We start from the raw sequence: 21056 nt of genomic DNA on the forward strand, positions 1-21056 counted from the left end.
TCCCACCCAAGGATATGCCAACATAATTGCAACACCACAGGGTGGATGAAAGTGGGTCTCAGAATCTTCTTGGTTTTTTAATTAAATTTAAATTTTTAATTAGTTTATTTGAGAGAGAGGAGAGAGAGAATGAATATTCCATTTGCTGGTTCACTCCCCAAATCCCAAATGCCTGAAATAGCTGGGGCTGGGCTAGGCCAAAGACAGTTACCAGGAGCTCCATCGGGGTCGCCCATGTGGGTGGCAGGGGCCCAAGCCCTTGAGCTACCCTCTCTCCCTCCCAGGGTGTGCATTAGCGGGTATATGCAATGGGAAGCAGAGTTGGGACTGGAACCCAGGCACCCTCATGGCATCTTAACCACTAGGTCAAACCGCCGCCTGCCTCCCATTTTACAATTTTCATTGACACAAATGGGGGTAGAAAGTGATAGTTCAATGCATGGCTTTTCTCTTTCTCACTTTTTATCTTACCTTTCCAACTACTTTCTCACTTTCCTCATCTGTAAAAATGGGTTGCCCTAAGGTTGAATAGGAATCATGAGTAAGACCCTTAGCACAAGGCCTGGTACCTGCAAAAAGCTTAATTAATGCTTGCAATTATTCACTCCATAGTGAGGAGGCCTTGGGGCACCAGCGGAAGACACTCCACTCTGTCACCCTCCCAGTCCCCAAGCACACCAGGGAGGTGGATGGGAAAATAAGGTGCAAAAGGTCGAAGGGGGAGGGACTTTCTGAGGTCTCAGGTGACCCGTGGGTTCAGGCGCCCGCCCTCCCCCCGGGCCAGGGCGGTGGAGCTGCAGGCGGGGGCGGTGGCCGAGCTGCTCCTCCCGGCCTGCGCGTCGGCAGGCGTGGCTGCACGTCCGGGTGGCGCTGGCCCAGCAATATAGCTGCTGGGCCGAGGCGCTGGTGCGTGGGGGCCAGCGCGCGGCGTGCGGGCGGGGGCGGCGGCCTGGAGATCCGAGCAGCAGGCGACCGGGCGGCCCAGAGAGAGGCGAGCAACATGAGCAGCAAATGCGATGTGGTCGTGGTGGGGGGCGGCATCTCAGGTCAGTCGCGGCTGCGTGCCCTCCTTCCTCGCGGCGCGCTCAGACAGGTGGCCGCCGAGGGTTGGGGACGGGGGGGAGGCACGCAGAGCGGCCGTGGGGGCGGGGAGCGACTTTGCAGCCCCCAGACTCTCTGCACACCGGCCGGAATCCAGCGGCTCCTGAGCCTTACACACCGAATCCTCCCTGGGGGCAAAAGCTGGCGCGCGCGCCTGAACCGAAGCCGCGGGTTGGGGGGCGGGGAGCTGAAGCCTGTTGAAGCTCTGGGGCCAGACTTTGAACTACGACGGCGCCGCAAGGCTGCTAGGCCTTGGCTTGATGAAAATTTTCAAAGCCAGGGGCAAGGGGCCCAGGGGCTGGGAGACAGCTATTGGAGGGTGCTGCAAAGGTCAGTCATTTGCTCCACCTTGACCTGCGCTTGCACCATGAGGTATAGTTACTCTGGCATCGGTCTTGAACAGAGGAAAGGGCTGGCCCCTGGCCAGTGGATTGCCAAAGACCTCCCAGAACCCCCTGATTTTCTGGGGCTCCGTGATCGTGATGGGTCGTCCTGAGGCTGCAGGGTCTCCTTAAACACCTCTGTTACTTCTTCTAATCCCGTTGTCTCCGACATGGAACACGGCCTGGCTAGAGTGCAACTTGGCCCTCTGGTCCAGCCCATATTTGGCAAGGATGAGGACTGAGACTATCCCTTAGCCCCTGGCGCGGGGGGTGGGGGTGGGGGCTGTGTACACAGCAAGGGCTCCACAAAACGGAAGCTGGAAAGAGGGCTAGGGTCAGTGGAAGGATGCAGGCAGATCTTATGGAGTAGGGTGAGTGGTTCCTGCACAGTCTGTTAACAGATCCCCCCCCCCCACGCCCCGCCGCCGCCCCAGGTTGCTCTGACCCAACGCCCAGTACCTCCTGGTACTTGAGCAATAGTTTGGACGCCTCCAGAACTCTTGAGTGTGTTGTCCAAGACTTGCCGTCACCAGATCTCAAGTAGCGTTCTGGAGCAGGGTCAGCCTGGCTTCCTGCTAGCAGGACGGAGCGTGGGTGCTCTAATCCTCCTGTGCCTGGTGGGGAAAACAAGGCTTTGGATATTGGGTCCTGACCCTGGTCCTGTGCGGCAAATCCCAGGCTAGCTCTTCAGTCCAGACTGCCCTCATGAGCTCTTCGGTGCCAGGCTCTGTGCCTGGCTCTGCAGGTGCATGGATGCATAAGCATAGGGCGCAGAGATGGCCAAGGCTGTGTCCAGGTTGTTTTCTTCGTGTGTTTTTGTCATCTTCTCTCCTACAGGAAGTTTTACAAAATCTTGCTAAGTGCCTCTTGATGCTGCCCTGCACAGCAAGCTGAAGCTTCTCTATGGAGGCTCTTGCAGACCTTTTCTTTCCCAGAATATACCTAATGGGTTCAGAGTCTTCTGTTTCCTCCCATTATTTTGCCTTTTCTGATTCATATTCAAACCCTCAAGCTCATTCAGATTATTCATGTTAGGCTCACATGATGAGGGTAGATATGAGTTCAGCTGTTTTTCCAATCATTCGCCCCCAAACTCTGATCAAAACGAAGGGCTGATGAGTAGATCTGCCTTTTCTCAAGAGCATTATATGGAACAGACCTTGTTCTAAGAACCAAGAAAGCAGTTTCAAGGCCCACCTTCATTTAATTGCTTTATGTGTTACATGAGGGTAACACCAGCTAGTCATAGCTAGATTACAGGAGTGTTGTGAAGGGCAAATGAAACAGTGTGTGTGCAATAGCTTTGCAAAGTCTGAAATATGGCACAATCCCCCACAAAAGTTTTAGTTATTTATTCAAGCCATAGGCATCAGGAGAGGCTGTGGTAGAGGATTAAAAATGGCTCATGTTGTTCTTGCCTTAGAAGGTTTGTCAGTCCAAGAAAGGGGGATGCAAAACTCAAGGACAATCCAAGAGGGAAGGGGGTGCATGCCTCAGGAGGAATCCATGGTTAATTCATTATTCATTCATTCAATGAACATTTATTTCCTGTCCTAAGGGGAATCAAAGATGAATTATACAAGGCCCTTGCCCCTGGGGCTCTCATAAGCCAATGTGCAAGACAGAGTCTCGAGCAGTTAATACTAATGACCTGTGATAGTTGCTTTTGAACAGGAGTGAGGAACTTCTTAGTGCCAAGGGCCATTTGGGTATCTGTAACAACATGTGCATGCCATGCAAAATTAGCAGCTTCAAAATTAGCCTGCTATAGATTTATTGAATTTTGAGTCTTCACCTGTGGTTGCCTTGGCAGGGCCAGAACAAATGATTTTGAGGGCTGGACATTCCCCACCCCTGCTTTAAAAGCACATGTAAAGGGGATTTGCAGAGAATATTCAAACTCCGAGAAAAAGTCTCAGAGGACTTCACAGAGAAAGTGGCATTTGAACTATAAGTCTTCAAGGATGAGTGTGACTTCACCAAATGAGTAGTAAAGAAAGCATTTTTAAGCTAAAGACTGGCTTGGATGAAATCACAAATACATGAAAAAACCTGAAGAACTTCGGCATGGAGAGTTGGGGGGGCGGTGCACTCTAGTGGGAGACAAAACTGGACATGCCAGTTGGGATGGATTTTGGGGAGGGGGAGCCTTGTATTTCATTCCCAAAAGTGTAGCTCCTTTCGTGGTTAATGGATGGCCATTAATGATTTTCCGCTGAGTGAGTGACATGACTAAGAATATGGTGATGGTGTTGGCATAAAGAGGGGCATGAAGGAGAGAGCAGGTTTTGGGTAAAGATAAGCTGTCTTGAGTTGGAGGTGCTGGGAAGACACCAGGGAGCACTTGGAAATGTGAGGAACAAACTGGGCTTACAGGTGTGATGACAGGGAAGTTTTAGTAGAAGCCACTGAAGTAGATGAAATGGCCAAAATCAGGGGTGTGAAAATGGAGAATATTAGAATGACTATGATGACCTGCTCAATGATTTGTGTTTAAAAGTCTCTGAATTTTGACCCTGATTTGTTGACTTTGTTAATTATTAAACTTGGGGCATTCTGATAATTTGCTGTCAGCAAATTTTAATCAGTCTATGGGATAAACAGATGAACCGAGAGAGTATGGCTGGCTAATATATAACTACTGATGTTTGAAGAGTTCCACAGCAATTGTAGAATAGCTTTTTAGAAATGTGTATGGTATATAAACAAGTCCCTACTGAAATCGCTTCACCTCTAGGGACAGGTTGTCACTGGAGATGTGTCAGATCAAATGGCATCAATCACATGGGTCAACTGCCCGTTGCTGCCCATTGCTTCCACTCCTGGGGTCAGTATGAGCATCTGGATTGGTGCAACCATGGCAACTATCTTTTGCAGTTTTGCAATGGGTCTTGCTCAATTCTCAGAGTAAAAGCTAAAAAAGGGCAACTTGAAGCAGGAATGTTTTTTTTTTTTTTTAACCAATCTTGGGAGAGGTGATTTGGCCATCTGAGGGTGGCAGGCACTGGTTTGACATTGCTGGCAGAGCCGGAGCCAGTCTTTCAAATTGTACCCCACACCTGGCAGGTGATCTGTGAATTCCCAGGGGCATGAGCTTGACTTAAGGGTGTAAGGGTCGGCCTGCGCAGTGTGAGCAAAAGAGACAGCTCAGGACGGACAGTGAATCGAGGGACATGATGAGGAGATGTGGGCCCATGTTAATGGCAAGACCCCTGTTCACACTTGGCAAGAGATGTGAACTTCCCTGAGCTCTTCTAACTCACTTGAGTGTTATAAAAAAAAATTGTACAGATATGCTTGAGATTTGTATATTTCAGTCAAGACAATACGATACTTCAAAAAGTTCGTGGAAAATTGAATTAAAAGATGACTTTATTTTGGTGCAAAAATTTTGATATCCTCATAGTTTTTACATAATGCATATTTTCCATGAACTTTTGAAAGAATTCTTTTATAGAGAGGCAACATGGCAGTGTTAAAACAGGGTAGACCAGGAGCTGGCGCTGTGGCTCTCTGCTCATGGCCTGGGAACGCAGTAGAAAACGGCACAAGTTCTTGGGCCCCTGCACCCGCGTGGGAGACCTGGAAGAAGCTCTTTGCTCCTGGCTTCAGATTGGCCCAGCTCTGGCCATTGCAGCCATTTGGGGAGTGAATTAGTGGATGAATCTCTCTCTCTCCTCTGCCTCTTCCTCTCTGTAACTGCCTTTCAAATAAATAAATAAATCTTTTTTTTCCTTAAAAAAAAAAAAAACAACGGGGTAGACATTAGAGTCAAGCAGACTTCTTTTTCACCAATCATCAATTTTCCTGGAGGTTAAGCCATGTGCATCCCATATGGGAGTGCTGATTCAGGTCCTGGCTCCTCTGCTTCTGATCCAACTCCTTGCTAATGCATCTAGGAAAGCAGCAGATGATGATGGCTCAAGTGCTTGGGCCCCTGCCTTCCACATGGGAGACCCAGATGGAGTTCCAGGCGCCTGGCTTCAGCCTGGCCCAGCTTTGGCTGTTGCGGCTAATTGGGAAGTGAGCCAGCAGATGAAAGGTCCCCCCCCCCCCTTCCCTGCTTCTCCTCTTCCTCTTTCTTTGTCACTCTGCCTTTCAAATAAATAAGTCTTTTTTAAAAAGAAGTTTTTGAGATGTGAGGCATATAAAAGATGGCTACAGATGCGTACTCTCTAAGTTCAAGAGGGACCTGCCTGGTTCAAGCCCCACTCTGCCCCAGCCCTTTTCTTTATTCTCCTCCGCCCACCAGTGAGGAGTCTGAGGAGCTGGAACCAGGGGTTTTGTCAGGAAACATTTTGCAAGTTTTCCATCTGTACTAAAGCACCACCCTGCAGTTCTGATCTGGTCCTCACTTCAGTCACCTGACTCCTGTCTTAAATATAAATTAAAAAAATGCCTTAGTAGTCAATGACATTATTTATTTAATAACATGGTGGCATAATAATAAATCTTAAAAAGAGGTAGCATTTCAAGTGCTGCCTCCATGCTGGGCTGGTTGTTAAGAAGTTGACTTTGCACAGCAGCTCCATGAGGATTTAGAATGACAGAGCCTTGCTTTTTTCCCCTCAGTGCTCACCCATGGGGCACAGTGATAGGCTTTAGGGGGCAGATACAGGTGCCACTAGAACCCCAATTTCTGCCCCTTGTATATCCTCAAAAGTCACCAGGACAGGTTTAAGTATTGGCTTGGCCATTAACAGTGATCAGTTTCCTTCTCTGGCGGGGTGTTGAGGCTCCTTGCCATACAGAGGCAGAGAAAGAGCATAGAGGTTAAGGGCATCGGGTTGGCCCTGGTTCACCCACTAACTAGCTGTGTTACCTTCGGCAAAACAGTTAGTGTTCCCATGCCTTTCTTTTCTCATCTGGAAAGTAGTGGCAGCAGTGGTGTCTATTTTATAAAATAGTTGGGTGGATTGCAAGAGAAAATACATGTGAAGTGATGGGACTGGGGCTTGACACCTGACAAGCACACGCTAGGCATTGTGTGTGCTGTTGGTAATCAGGCTAACAGAATGGCCACGCACTGCTAGTGGGTCTGCAGGGCCAGTGTGGGCCCCCTGTCGGGTTCAGGAGGTGGTTTGGGGTTCTGTGGCTCTCGCTTTCTGTTTCTCTCACGCTGTTTCCAAACCCTGCTTTCTTGGCTTGTGTAGGATTTACTAACAGATGACGTAAGAAAGCCAGCACCACATTTCAAGAAAAAGCTTAAACTCATAATTCACTATGTATATGCTAAATATGTCAGAAACTATCAACATTTTTGTGCCAAGATTTCTAAGTCATTTGGTGCCCAGCAGATGTTAAGTTTTCAAATCGCTTCACTGTTATTCTATTTAGCCTTTGTTTCCCTGTTTGGTATCTTTTGTAAGAAATTTATTTATTTATTTATTTTTTAGTGTGAAAGGCAGAGAGAGAGGGAGAAGGAGAGGGAGAGGGAGAAGCAGAGGGAGAGAGAGATCGAGATCTCGTCTACTGGTTCACTCTAAATGCCTTCAACAGCTGGGGCTGGACCAGACCAAAGCCAGGAGCCAGAAACTCCATCTGGGTCTCGCACTCGGGTGGCAGGGACCCAAGTAATGGAGCCATCACATGCCACCTTCCCAGGGTGTGCAACAGCAAAACACTGGAATAAGAAGTGGTGCCAGAACTTGAACCCAGGCACTCCAATATGGGGTGCCACCCACACGGGAGAGCAAGTTTGACTTCCAGGATCCTGGTTTCAGCTTGGCTCAGTCCTGGCTGTTGTGTGCATTTAAACAGTGAGTCTGGATACATGGAAGATATTTCTCTGCCTCTCTCTTCCTTTCAAATAAAAGGAAAATAAATAATAAATTTAAAATTTAACAATGACAGGAAAATTAGAAATGATAGGGCCAGAGACTCTAATTTGCAGGTGATGTTTGTATTTATAGGACAACAGAAAGTCCAACATGGCTAGGATAAAAAGCATGAGGGGATATGAGTAGTAAAGTTAGTAGAAGGAGGACACAATCAGAATATGAGATACTGAGAAACAAAGTGAGAAGTCATTTTTTCTGTGTTTGGAAATAGGGAACCATTGGAAACTGATACTATTAAGGTAGTGTGGGTGGTTGTGTGCCTGATGGCCAGGGAAGCCAGAAAATGGATAGGAATTCGGGCACAGGTTGAGAGGTGAGCTGCTGATAATAAACAGATTCTCCTTAAAGCCCAGGGAAGGTTGCAAGGGAAAGTGGGGTAAGGAGGAGGGAAGAATGGATAAGACGCAGTCTCCAAAGATGTACTGTGCTTTCTTCACTGTTTTGCTGAGAGATTTACCCAGAAAACAGGTAGCACAAACACTAATCGCTTGAAAAATAAAAACATGGGCTGGCATTTGTGACCACAGCAGGTTAAGCCACCGCCTGTGACACCAGCATTCCAAACGAGTGCCAGTTTGAGTCTCAGCTGCTCTACTTCCAATCCAGCTCCCTGCTAATGCACCTGGGAAGGCAGCAGAAGATGGACCAAGTGCTTGGGTCCCTGCCAGCCACATGGGAGACTCTGATGGAGTTCCTGGCTCCTGGCTTTGGCCTGGCCCAGCTCTGCTGTTGTGGCCATTTGGGGAGTGAATTAGTGAATGGAAGATCTTTTCTCTATCTGCGTAACTCTGCTTTTCAAATAAATAAATCTTGAAAAAAATAAAAGCAGAGTTTTCTTCCCAAGGGCTATGATTCTGTTTACTAAATAGGAAGTGTATGTTTCGGACACTCTTAATAAACATAAATTCAATAGTTTATCCTATTTGTTATATACAAATTGTCATTGAGACCTTTTGTTTTGTGACAGAGGGGACACCATCAGCAAAAGTCTTCAGGTAGTTCTGACCTTTCAGATGTTAGTCATTTTACCATTGTGTCTGTTTAATGGCATGTTAAATGTCATATTCTAGTTAATTTCCATGTTGTGTCTGAAATTTAAGCTCTTGATCTTGTGTTAGTCACTTGTTGCCAAGGCTGGTTTTTTTGCTCTGGCCCGCATATCATCAATATTGATCAGAACTACACAAGAATTAAGTTGTCCCACTAGATCCTTGGGCTTATATGCTCTCCTTCCAACCTAAATAATCCTCCCTGTTGGCTCGCCTAACATTTTTAACAATTATTTTAAATTGAATTTGAAACCCTGACCTCATCCTTTAGAGTTGGCACAACTTTTAATTCCTGTGATCTCAGTTATGCTTCTGTTTTAAATTGTGTCTATATATGTCTTAATTTTACCTCACTTATTTGGGTTGTTTTCCAGAGCTTTTGTTATCCGACAGGGCATCTTTTCCCAAAGGATAAAGTGAAGAATTAATAGTGAAATTAATTAGTAGCCAAAATTACCTCAACAGTTTTAAGAAAGACCAATGATATAGAGGAAAGATGCAATCACATTCCACCTTGGTGATTAGTAGTTTGAAGAATTGTGGTTTTAAAGAGGGAGGAATAGTTTCTAATAACCCAAGTTGCAGAAATAATGCATATTTATTGTGAAAATCTGTAAATTATAGAAAATGGCAAAAACAAAATGAAAATCATCCATAATTAAAGTCCACAATGAAACAATAGGTGTTACTATTGCCATCTAGATTTTCTTTATCCAAACTGTAAGTGGTATTTGGTACTCATTGGTATTCCTTTTAGAATAAATAAGATTATGGATGTTAAGTTATATCTTAACTGCTCTTCTTCCTTACTTCCTTATGATCTTGATAACTTTTTTTTTGACAGGCAGAGTTAGACAGTGAGAGAGAGAGACAGAGAGAAAGGTCTTCCTTTTCCGTTGGTTCACACCCCACCCTCACCCCCCCGCAAATGGCTGCTACAGCCGGTGCGCTGCGCCAATCTGAAGCCAGGAGACAGGTGCTTCCTCCTGATCTCCCATGCGGGTGCAGGGCCCAAGCACTTGGGCCATCCTCCACTGCACTCCCGGGCCATAGCAGAGAGCTGGCCTGGAAGAGGAGCAACCGGGACAGAATCTGGCGCCCCAACCAGGACTAGAACTCGAGGTGCCGGCGCCGCAGGCGGAGGATTAGCCTAGTGAGCCGCGGCGCCAGCCGATCTTGATAATTTTATAATGCTACTTCATATGAATGTATTATAACCTATTTAACCAATTTCTTATCGCTGTACATATGCTATTTCCAAATTTCTGCTGTGTTAAACAAAGTTGTTATGAACCTAAATTGATGCATATAAGTCTGATGATTTCTTTAGGAAATCCCTAGAAATAAATAGTGGCCATCCTTTGAAGCATTTAGTAATTATTGCAAGACTGTTACCCAAGAAAGTTTGATCAGTTTACTTTGTGGTGGAATTTTAATAATATACTTCCTAAGCCTCAGTAAGGACCCAACATCCTCTTCTCCCAACGTCCAGCACAGTACAATGAAAACCAATATTCTTCACCAGTTTGTAGTTGGAGTTTTTTGACGTTTTAGGTACCGGAAATTTCAAATATCTTCTGTTTTATAAAACTTTAGTGGTGGCAAGTAAATTTTGTTCTCTGAAACAGGCAAGCAAACTGGTTTTTGCAGTTACTACCTTATGCTGCCATTGTTTACCAGGAACATATATTTTTATGGCACTTTTAAATGTATTGGTTATCATTCTTCTGGAAGTTTGACGTCATTAATTAGATAGCTGTTATGTTTTAGAGCGGAAAAGGAAAGAAAATTGCCCATAGCAAGCCATTTTCTATGATTAATTATTTGTACCCATCTAGATAAGGTGTGAATACAGCCTTGGTCTACAGTCCATTATAACAGCTGATCAAACAACTGTTTTGTGTTTTACATTTTAATTTCCTTTCTACTCTGCATTCAGATCTTGCGTTTGATTTTAGTTTATTTAGGAGACCCACCGACTGTGTCAGAATAGCCCTTTTATGCTACACCAGTTAGTTGAAGTCAAACAGCCCTTGTCCTCAGTTCATTAAATGTGTTTTCCTATAGTGTTGATTTTTTCAGGGGAGAAAAGTAATTTTTTTCATTCATTCATTTATTCCTTCAACAAACCCTTATGGAGTGCCCTGCTTACCAAATATTTGGCTGGGTGTGGGAATATACAGATGGGTAGTGCGTGCCCTATCTTTGAGCAGTACACCAAGCAGAGGGAGGCAGGCGTGGACAAGTGAATGCTCTGAGGGCTGGTGGAGATATGTTTCTGTGGTTCAGATGAGACAGCTTTAAGTGCTTTAAACTTAATTTATTTTCTAATATACATAGGATGCTGAAATTTTACTTCTGTTCTTACTACTCTCGGCCCTGAAATGGCAGTGTCGTGGATGCTGTAGGGGCTGCAGGAGTTCCCTTCAGGATCTGCTCAGAGTGTTGGCTGCTGCTTGCCCTCTGCTGAGACCCTCTGTGGAAATGCCCTTGCCTGAAGGGAGCCGACTCCCCCAAGGGCTTGCCCCTTCCCGGGGGCATCCTGCAACCCATGTGTGGGTAAGAAGGCCTCGCGCTGCCCCCTCCATCTCAATTCAGAACAACTCTGAAGGGCCATCTCAGCTTCAGAGCTCCCCATGAGATTGACTGACTGGGGCAGCATCACATTTCAACTCCTCCCTCTGTACAGTCCCGCTTCCCTTATTTCTTTACATGTGTTGAACCTTGTTTGAGCTATGTGCACATCCTCCTCAGAAACTGCGAGCCAGAGATCCTAATCTAGACAAAACAATGATTGAACAGTGCTTTTGCTCTGCACATCATACAGTGTTCTCATCATGACACTTCAGCCAGGTGGAGGTGGAGGCCTTCAAAAAATGCGGCCTTTTCCATGTCCTTTAGTAGCCTCCACAAAGAATGCTAGAAATCAGTAAGGCCTAGGAAGGTGCTTAGTCCATCATTTCTGGATAACTTCTTTCCTGAACCTTGAAAGCCCCCAGAGCAGGGGTGGAAGGTGGAGGCTGATCCTTATACTGGCCCAGGTATGCTCTGGGGAATCCAGTTCTTTTCTTTCTACTCTATGGGCTGATTTAGGACTGAGATCCAGGGTGGCTGGCGTCTGTGGCACAGTAAGCTAAGCTGCCATCATGCAATGCCAGCATCCCATATCAGAGTGCCAGTTTGAGTCAAAGCTGCTTCATTTCTGATCCAGCTCCCTGTTAATCATGCCTGCGAAGGCAGTGTAAGATGACCCAAGTGCCTGGGCTCTTGCCACCCATGTAGGGGACCTGGATGGAGCTCTGGGCTTCTGGCTTTGGCCTGGACTAGTTCTGACTGTTGCAGCAACCTGGGGAGTGAACCAGTAGAGGGAAGATTCATTCCCCTCCCTTCTTCCTCCCACCTCATCATTCTGCCTTTGAAATAAGTAAGTCTTTAAAAAATAACTGAGATCCAGGGCTTTTAGATTAGAGGCAAATATGAAGGTCTTCCTACTGGATGGAGAAAGGCGGGGATGGTATATTTTGGACCCCAAAGATTCTAAGCAGGGTTCTCTATTAAAATTGGCTGTGCATCACTGGGAGAAATTTGAGATAGTGAAGCCAAGGGAAAAATTATGAAGCACACCACCTTAATCTGTGAAGACTGGATACAGAAAATTAGGAGCTATCCGTGTAACCCAGGGCAGCATTTTGGATGCAACTGAGAGTCTACATTCTTGTGGGTTTTTTTCCCCCAAAGATTTATTTATTTATTTGAAAAAGAGACTGACAGAGAGGAAGGGAGAGTGGGAGAAAACAGAGAGAGAGAATCTCCCATCCAAGGGTTTACTCTGTAAATAGTTCCAACAGCAGGTGCTGGGCCAGGCCAATGCCAGGAGTCTGGAACTCAATCCAGTCTCCCACATGGATGGCAAGAACCCAAGTACTTGAACCATCACCTGCTGCCTTCCAGGTGTATTAACAGGAAGCTGGATGAAAAAGCAGAGGAGCTGTGACTCAAACCAGCCACTCTGATATGGGACACAGATTTCCCAAGTGGTACCTTAACCGGTGTGCCAAATATCCACACCAAAAATTGATTTAAGGGCCAGAAGAATAATATCTTTTCTTTTATAAACTGATCTGCTATTGATTTATCACTGAATAGAGAAGACAACTTTTCATTCGTTTAAGTTTAGGGATGACTGGAAAGCCCCTCTGGTGGATGGAGAAAGGCAAGAATGGTATACTTTGGATCCTGAAGATTCTAGATAGTGATCTCTGTTAAAGTAGCAGGAAGTCACTGAGAAGGAGAACTTCTCAACTGCGAGTGACGTACAACAGAGCGGGCAGGGGAGCGGGCAGGGGAGCCAAAGCCAGGAGCTCAGGGCCTGGCGGTGTAGAGCAGCTGGAAGACAGATTTCACCGACCAGTGCATTTGCTTGAAGATGATTCGAAAAACATAAGAAAAGGCAGAGACTATATAGCTGAGCATCATTGAAAGTCTGGTGGAGACAACACTTTGTCCCATTCCATAGCAAAGAGAAAGTGGGGGAGCAGAGAGGGAGAGACAGAGGGATCTCTTGTTTCTCCCTGTTGCACCAAATCAAACCTTATGGAGCTCCTGTGTTCATATTACGATGTCATTAGCACTTTGAGGAGCCTGTTCTCTAATTGAAAAAAAAAAAGAGCACGTTACTCGGGCTAGTGTCTGTAAAAGGAAACTGTGGGCTCGTTTTTAGTCCTGTGATTCAGTCCCTTCTATTTACTATCTCCCCGAAATCTTGGCTGGCAACCTGCCACTCGATTCCAGTCTGTCTGCAGCGAATCTTTCATTTAGAAAACATGACTCGAGTGCCTTTTATGAGCTAGGTACTAGGAGTGAACAGTCAACAAACGGTTCCAACTTAACACATGCATCAGAAACGATGTGAAATTACAGTTCCTGTGCCTATTTCTTGTTGGCGCACATACAAAAATGTATTTTTTTTTTACATGAAAGAAGCCTCTTGGTCCCTGGAAAGAGCTTATCTTTGGACAGAGTACAAATGGACGCCAAGACCACTACGGTTTTGCTATTTGAGTGCTGTGTCCTCGGCTGGATTTTGTAGTTGTCCTCATAGGTGATGCACTATTTCTGGCCCTAGGAGGGCTAAGCAGAATAACATATGTGCCTTTCATGTTATCAGAAATCAGGCTGCACACAGGAGCGGTCAGGTTCTGAAAGGAAGCCACGTGGTTTTAGTTGATAAAAAGGCAAAACATCCAAAAGACACTGCCTGTGTTCTGTTGTTCTCCCCTTGTTCCTTTTCCTCTGACTTCATGAAGAATGTGTCCAAGGGGAAAAGGAGTTTTCTGTAGATAAATTGGTCTGCCAGTCCACAATATGGAGCTTCCAGCGGACAGCTTTGAGAAACGGGGAAAAGTATAAAGAGATTGAGATGACAGGAAGGTAGCGAAGGCAAAAACATCTCGTGTGGAAAATAAAAATCAAGGGGGCTTCTTCTTGCTTTAGTTCTGAGATTCAGTTTGTGAGCAGAAAATGAGAAGCTGATGAAAATGAGAAGGCATCTTTCCCCTCCTACGGTTTTCTTTTAAAGGTAGGTTTCAGCAAGCAGACATCCTTTAAATACGGCTTTCTTCCTCCTCCATGAATCCCTTTGAAAGAAACATAGATTTAAAGATCACTTTAGCCTAGCAGTTAAGACACCCATGACCCACATCCAGGCACCTGGCTGAGTTCGGTTCCTGGCTCCAGCTTCTGACTCCAGCTGCCAGCTAATAGAGACACTGGGAAGCGATTGTGTTGACTGAAGCAATTTGGCCCCTGCCACCTGTGTGGAAGCCCTGGATTGAGTTCCATAGTGGGCATCTGGGGAGTGAACCAGCAGATGGAAGCTCTCTCTCTGTCTCAAATAAATAAATTTAAAAAGATAGGTTGGGCATGAATTTAAACCTGATCTTTTAAAAGAGAATCATTAATGGATCTTAAATTTCTAGTGAATACATGCGTGTGTGCGTCTGTTAAGATATTTGAACACCTTTTCTTAGAATGCAGGGGTTTAAAAAGACTGTTAGCACATAGCATTTAAGCCAGTCTTCAAATAATGCATTCTCCCTATATATTTTTAACATCATTTTTCAATGTTTTTCAAAGGTAATGACTAAAGATCTCAATGACAGTGAAAAATGAGGTGTACAGGTAATTGTAAAAATGAGAGCTTATTCAATCTTGTTGCTAAAATGATTGCAACTCTGGGTGAAGAGTAAACCAAATATTCATGCAAAATATAGTAGTGATAATATCTACCTGGTATTTCTGAAGGACCTCAGTTATATATCATTCTTGTACACGTGATAAAAAAGCCAATATTAGTTTTTTTCCTCAATCAATACATCCTTCCTGTAAGGCAGTGTGTGTGTTCTATTGGCTGGTGTAGTTTATACATGAAGTGGATGTCAGAAAGAGGTGACAGGCACAGGCGCAGGCTGGGCCTCACATTTCTCACATTGTTGTCTCTTTGACTACCGGTTTCTCCATCCTTGACCTGTGAGGCTTGCAGTACCGTGCAGTATAGGGATGTTTGGACCTTCTGAATTTTATTTAACTAGTACTGTTTTCAAAATTAGTCCTTGTGATCTAAACGATTTTTCAGCTCCTCATGCTGTGTTTTCTTAGGGCATTCTAACACATGCCGTCTCCATGTCACTCCTATGATGCCAGTTTCCTGCCTCCCTCCTAAATCTCTGGCTGTTCCTTTAATCTCTTTTGCCAGATCTTGTCCTTTGCCCACTCCTAATTGCTCTGCCTTCAGTCTTTTGTGTTTGGGGAAATGGAACCATCTACAGCCTAGTTCTCAAGCCAGGAGCCTTGGCAATTGTAGATGTTGTAGGGGGTCACTCTCCTTGGTGCCTGTTCCCATGTACAGAGATGTTAGCTTCTGTGGGGGGCCAGTCATTTCCTGAAGGCTTCTTGTGTCCACAGGCACCCCTCCTGGCTCATTCTCAGGGCATGCAGTGATGGGGAAGTGGCTGCTGCTGACCCTGCATCCTCCCTTCACCCCCCAGGAGCAGCCATCAACCTACTATAACTGACATGGCTGGATGGATAAATAGCCCAGCTTTTTCACTTCTTAGAGTAGCTAAGCCATGTTCCACACTGTCTCCCAGATGTCTCCAGAGTTGCACCCACTTGGCACTGCCCCTTTTATTGGCTTCTTCAGATCACCTCTAAAAGCTAGCTGTGCCAAATATATTATTTGAGTGACAGATCTAGAGGCAGAGAGAGTGTGCCCCCCCCCACACACACACAGAGCGAGCCCCCATCTGCTGGCTCACTCCCCAAATGGCTGCGGTGGGCAGGGGACCAAAATCAGGAGCTGGAAACTCAATCCAGGTCTCCTACATGGCTGGAAGGAACCCAGTTCCCTGAACCATCACTGTTACCTCCCAAGTGTCCACGTGGGCAAGAAATTGGAGTCAGAAGCTGGAGCTGGTTGTTGAACTCATGGCCTTTGATACGGGATGCAGGTGTCTTTTTTTTTTAAAAGATGTATTTATTTATTTGAAAGGCAGAGTTATAGAGAGGCAGAGGAAGAGAAAGAGAGAGTCTTCCATATTCTGATTCACTCCCCAGATGGCCACAATGGCCAGAGCTGTGCTGATCTGAAGCCAGGAGCCAGGAGCTTCTTCCAGGTCTCCCATGTGGGTGCAGGGGCTCAAGGACTTGGGCCATCTTCCACTGCTTTCCCAGCTCATAGCAGAGAGCTGGATTGGAAGTGGGGCAGCCGGAACTTGAACTGGCCCCCATATAGGATACCAACACTACAGACAGTGGCTTTACCTGCTACACCACAGCGCTGGCCCGGCAGGCATCTTAACCACTGAGGGTAAAACCCTGTCCCTAGGATGTACTTTTGAACCAACTCAAGCCAAGACAAATTTATTCTAGATATGTTCTTGACTTTTTAAATTACTCCTAAGATCTTGTTACTTCTAGTTTCAAAATATACCTGAAACCCATCCACCGCATTGTCTGCAGCCCCCTTCCTGATCTAGGGTTCCTTACATGGCTCACTGTGGTTCCCAGAGTCTGCTCATTACATCCCACCATTCAGTCCAGCCCTTTCCAGTCAGTCCGATTTATTTTTATTGGGGAAAAAGTATGCATAACATAAAATTCGCCCTTTTAATAATTTTTGAGCTTATGATTCAGGGGCATTGAGTATGTAAAGTTTTCAACAAGTTCATGGATAATACATACTAGAGAAAAACTATGCATGGATTTAAAGGAAACTGATCTTCTAATTCCATTTTCCATGAGCCTTGTGACGTCCCCTTTGTACATTTGCATGTTGTATGATCATTACCACCATTCATCTCCCCAACAGAAACTATGTGCCTCTTAACCACCAACTCCGCCAGCTGGCAACTGAGAGTGTGGCTGCTCTGGGTCCTCATGAGTGGAGGCTTACAGTCTTCATCCTTTTCTGGCGGACTGATTTCTCTTAGCATAACCTCTTCAAAGCTCAGCCATCCAGGCCATTCTTACACTAAAGGAGAGCCATTTTTTAACGGGGCAAAATGTCACATTCGCTATTCACACACCGTAGTTATTGTTGGAAGCAAACCAAAGGCAGTAGTTCAAAGACATAATGCATCATTTATTTATTTATTTATTTTAAACTTTTATTTAATAAACATAAATTTTGAAAGTATAACTTTTGGATTATAGTGGTTTTTTTCCCCCATAACCACCTACCCACCTGCAACCATCCCATCTCCCACTCCCCCTTCCCATCCCATTCATATCAAGATTAATTTTGAATTACCTTTATATACAGAAGATCAACTTAGTATATACTAAGTAAAGATTTCAACAGTTTGCACCCCCACATACACAAAGTATAGCGTACTATTTGAATACTAGTTTTACCATTAATTCGCATAGTACAACACATTAAGGACAGAGATCCTACATGGGGAGTAAGTGCACAGTGACTCCTGTTGTTGATTTAACAATTGACACTCTTATTTTTGATGTCAGTAATCACCCGAGGCTCTTGTCATGAGCTGCCAAGGCTATGGAAGCCTTTTGAGTTTGCCAACTCCGATCTTATTTAGACAAGGCCATAGTCAAAGTGGAAGTTCTCTCCTCCCTTCAGAGAACATAGCTCATTATTTAAAGGCCTTCTCCCCAGCCCACACTCCTGAGGCAACTCTTGGTAACAGCCTGGTTTGTAGCCTTCCACAATTTTCTCCTTTATGAGCAATTTTGTTTTTAATGTGAATTTTATGAGGTTCCGTCTCTGCTTCAAGCCCATCAGTGGCCTTGTGTTATCCTCAGGATAAAGTCTGGAATGCTGATTATGGTCGACACATACATCAGCCCTGACCCCCACCTACCTTGATGCCTCATCTCCTGCTACTTTCTTGCTTTGGTTCTGCAGCCCCACTGGCCACTTTCAAGTTCTTGAATAATCTGCCAGTCTCTGACCTTTGTACTTGGCTCTTGGCCTGTGTGCCATCTCTTCCCAGCTCTCCTCCTTTACACCCCCAACTTAGGTAACTTCGCTCATCCCTCTGAGTTTTCTTTGTAAACCCACTTTGCCAGGTCTCTTTGCCAGCCCTGTGCAGACGAGCTTCTCTGTTCTGTCTTCCTGTGGCACTTTCTTTTGCATCTTTTCCACCCTCCCTATAATGTTCAAGGGGGCCAACATTGGGTCTGTTTTTCTGACCACTTGGCACACTGCCTGGTGTAGCTGAGGGGACTTCAAAACTTTGTGTAAAATAGAATTAAAAGGTAAGTTTATTTTGGTGCAAATTTTTTTGAAATCCATGCATTTTTTTCATAATGTACTTTTTTTTTATAAACCTTTTGAAGATCTCTCATGTGCATGGATTTTAAAATTTTAAAATTCCATTTTCCAAATGTTTGGAAGTACTGTTGTAGTAGGCTCATGATAAATATTAAATAGTTCATTGAGTTTTTCTTTAAGATTTTTTTTAATTACATTTTGTTCCTCCTGAGATGTCACTGTTTTCTGAATTAACTTTACTATAGCCATTTTGATTGGTTAAAGGATGTCAATTACTTGCAGTTGTTTTGAAACCACATAGGTAGCCAAGAAGAGCATATTTATAATGGAAGTATGTCCTCATTTTTCCTGAGTCTTCTTGTCCCATTGACATCTACATCCTCAGCAGTTCTTTGATGGCAAGTGTGGCCTTAATCCATCATAATGGCACCAGGTCACAGTCCCTTATTGTGTTTCCCAAACCCTTGGGACTCTGAAAATTGAAATTACTTTCTGAAGTTTTCAGCAAAACCAGACCAAAACTGATCCGTCCAGTTTGCAGTGACTTCTCATATGCTCTCCTACAGACATGATAATGCAGGTGCTTATAGGATGGCTGTCCCAGTTCTCATATTCGATGCACAGTGTACTGTATTATCTCACATACATCTGAAGAATTCACAGTTGTGAAACACATTTGGTTCCAGGGGCTTCAGATCAGAGAAGTCACTTAAAATATACAGGTAAGAGGTTGGCATCCTTTGGGAAATAAAAATGAGGCAATCATACACACTTAAGGCTGTCGTGAAGTTTCTGTTAGTGGCTTTTTTTTGCGTATTGTTCTCGGAAATGACCTGACTATTCTCACCAGATTTTTCAGCAAAACTTTAATACGTGGGAGTGCTAGCACAGTTTTGAGATTTTGTGCTTTCAGTACTTTGATGGCAGCATTTTCATGGCATGTACTTTTCTGTCTTTCTGAGTAGGGTCATTATTCCAACTAAATCCTAAAGGACACAAAGGGTTCCCCTACTCACCAACACTTCACTGACTCTAGAACCTTCCAAGTGCCAGTCTTTGCCAGTCCCAGTGTTCCTGCGCTGCTTCCCTGAGGCCCTCAATTATGTTTCCATGTACTGGACCTGTTGCAATTGCCCACTCCACATGCTGCCCAGGGAGCCACTCCTACAATGGGTAGTGTTGAAGCCTCACAGTTTTCTGGTCTGAACCCCCTGCTTCAAGCACCATTACATTTTCCCATGTTAATCTAATCTATAGATTCAGTCCTTTGAAAGGCACACTGCAGGAGCCAGCGCTGTGGTGTAGTGGGTAAAACCACTGCCTTCAGTGCCAGCATCCCATATGGGTGTCAGTTCGAGTCCTGGCTGCTCCACTTCTGATCCAGCTCACTGCTGTGGCCTGGGAAAGCAGTAGAGGATGGCCCAAGTGCTTGGACCCCTGTACCCATGTGGGAGACCTGGAAGAAGCTCCTGGTTCCTGGCTTCAGCCCAGCCCAGCTTCAGATGTTGCAACCATTTGGGAAATGAACCAGCAAATGGAATATCTCTCTCTATGCACCCCCACACTCCGTAACTCTGATTTTCAAATAAATAAAATAAAAACAAAAACAGAAGAAAGATCCATTGCAGCTATTATGATGATTTAGGGAAACCAGTGTTATTTGACAATACAAACCAATAATCTCTAATTCTAAACCTCCCCCCTGCCCCAACATATTAGCTAAACCCAGAACTGCAGAGATGTCCTTTTAATGATGACCAGCTATCATTTCAGAATTTTCTTATAATAATGTGTGGGACAGGATACACATATTATTTGAGAAGGGAAGAAAGGGTAACACGCATTTGGGCTTGGGTTCCCCCTCAAAGCAGACACTGACACGAAGGTTTGAGTGCAAGTCATCTATCTGGGAGACGACCCAGCCAGCAGCAGCAGGGGAATGGAGACTGGAAGGCAGGCAAGGCAGGGAAGGAAGAGAGGGTGAATATTCAAGCCTGTTTTCAGCGTGGGCGACTGGAGCACAATCCTGTTAGGGAAGCTGGCAAGAGACTGTGGGACACTCTTCAGTTATCCCCACTGAGTATGAGGGAGCTGTGAGATTTAATAGGCTCGGTGGCCTCTGCACCCAGAAATAAAGCTCTTGGGCCTTAAGAGTCAGCCACAGAGGCTCAAGGAAATAATGATTGCCTGAAGAAATGAATAAAGGGGAATATGACATGGGCATCGGCAATATCTGCTAGAACATCTTTATTTATTTTTTCTTTTTTTTAAGTTTATTTGAGAGGTAGAGTTACAGACAGTGAAAGGGAGAGACAGAGAGAAAGGTCTTCCATCTGCTGGCTCACTCCCCAGATGGCTGCAACAGCCAGAACTGAGTGGATCTGAAGCCAGGAGCCAGGAGCTTCTTCTGGGTCTCCCATATGGGTGCAGGGGCCCGAGTACTTGGGCCATCTTCTGCTGTTTTCCCAGGCCACAGCAGAGAACTGGATTGGAAAAGGAGCAGCTGGGACTAGAACCTGGTGTCCATATGGGATGCTGGCAGTGCAGGCAGAGGATGAACCTACTGTGCCACGGCTCCAGCACCTGCTAGAACATCTTTCATTAAAACCTCCAAATAACTTTAAAAGTAATGATCATCATCGTCATCATCAACTTTATTGAGTTCCAAAATTTCATCTTACAATTTTTAAATGGTATCTTTATTGAGATTTCATTCACATACTCATACCATACAATTCATCTACTTAACGTGTCTAATTCAGTAGTTTTTAATATAGTCACAGAGTCATGTGATTATCATTCCAATATAATTTTGGGGCATTTTTATCCCCCCAAAAGGAAACCCTGTACTCAGTAGCAATCATTCTCCATTCCCCAATACCACCAC

At 45.0% G+C, this 21056-nt stretch overlaps 1 protein-coding gene across 1 annotated transcript in view; it reads left to right on the forward strand.

Annotated features, from left to right (window-relative positions):
• Window positions 1-824: 824 nt before the first annotated feature.
• Window positions 825-21056, forward strand: part of MAOB (monoamine oxidase B) — a 111348-nt gene continuing 91116 nt past the window's right edge. Inside the window, exon 1 of the mRNA XM_062184088.1 lies at window positions 825-1046. Within this exon, the coding sequence (XP_062040072.1) occupies window positions 1001-1046 (46 nt within the window). The 5' untranslated portion in view covers window positions 825-1000. The remainder of the gene's footprint in view (window positions 1047-21056) is intronic.

The sequence above is a fragment of the Lepus europaeus genome, chromosome X (genome assembly GCF_033115175.1).
Source record: "Lepus europaeus isolate LE1 chromosome X, mLepTim1.pri, whole genome shotgun sequence".
NCBI lineage: Eukaryota > Metazoa > Chordata > Mammalia > Lagomorpha > Leporidae > Lepus > Lepus europaeus.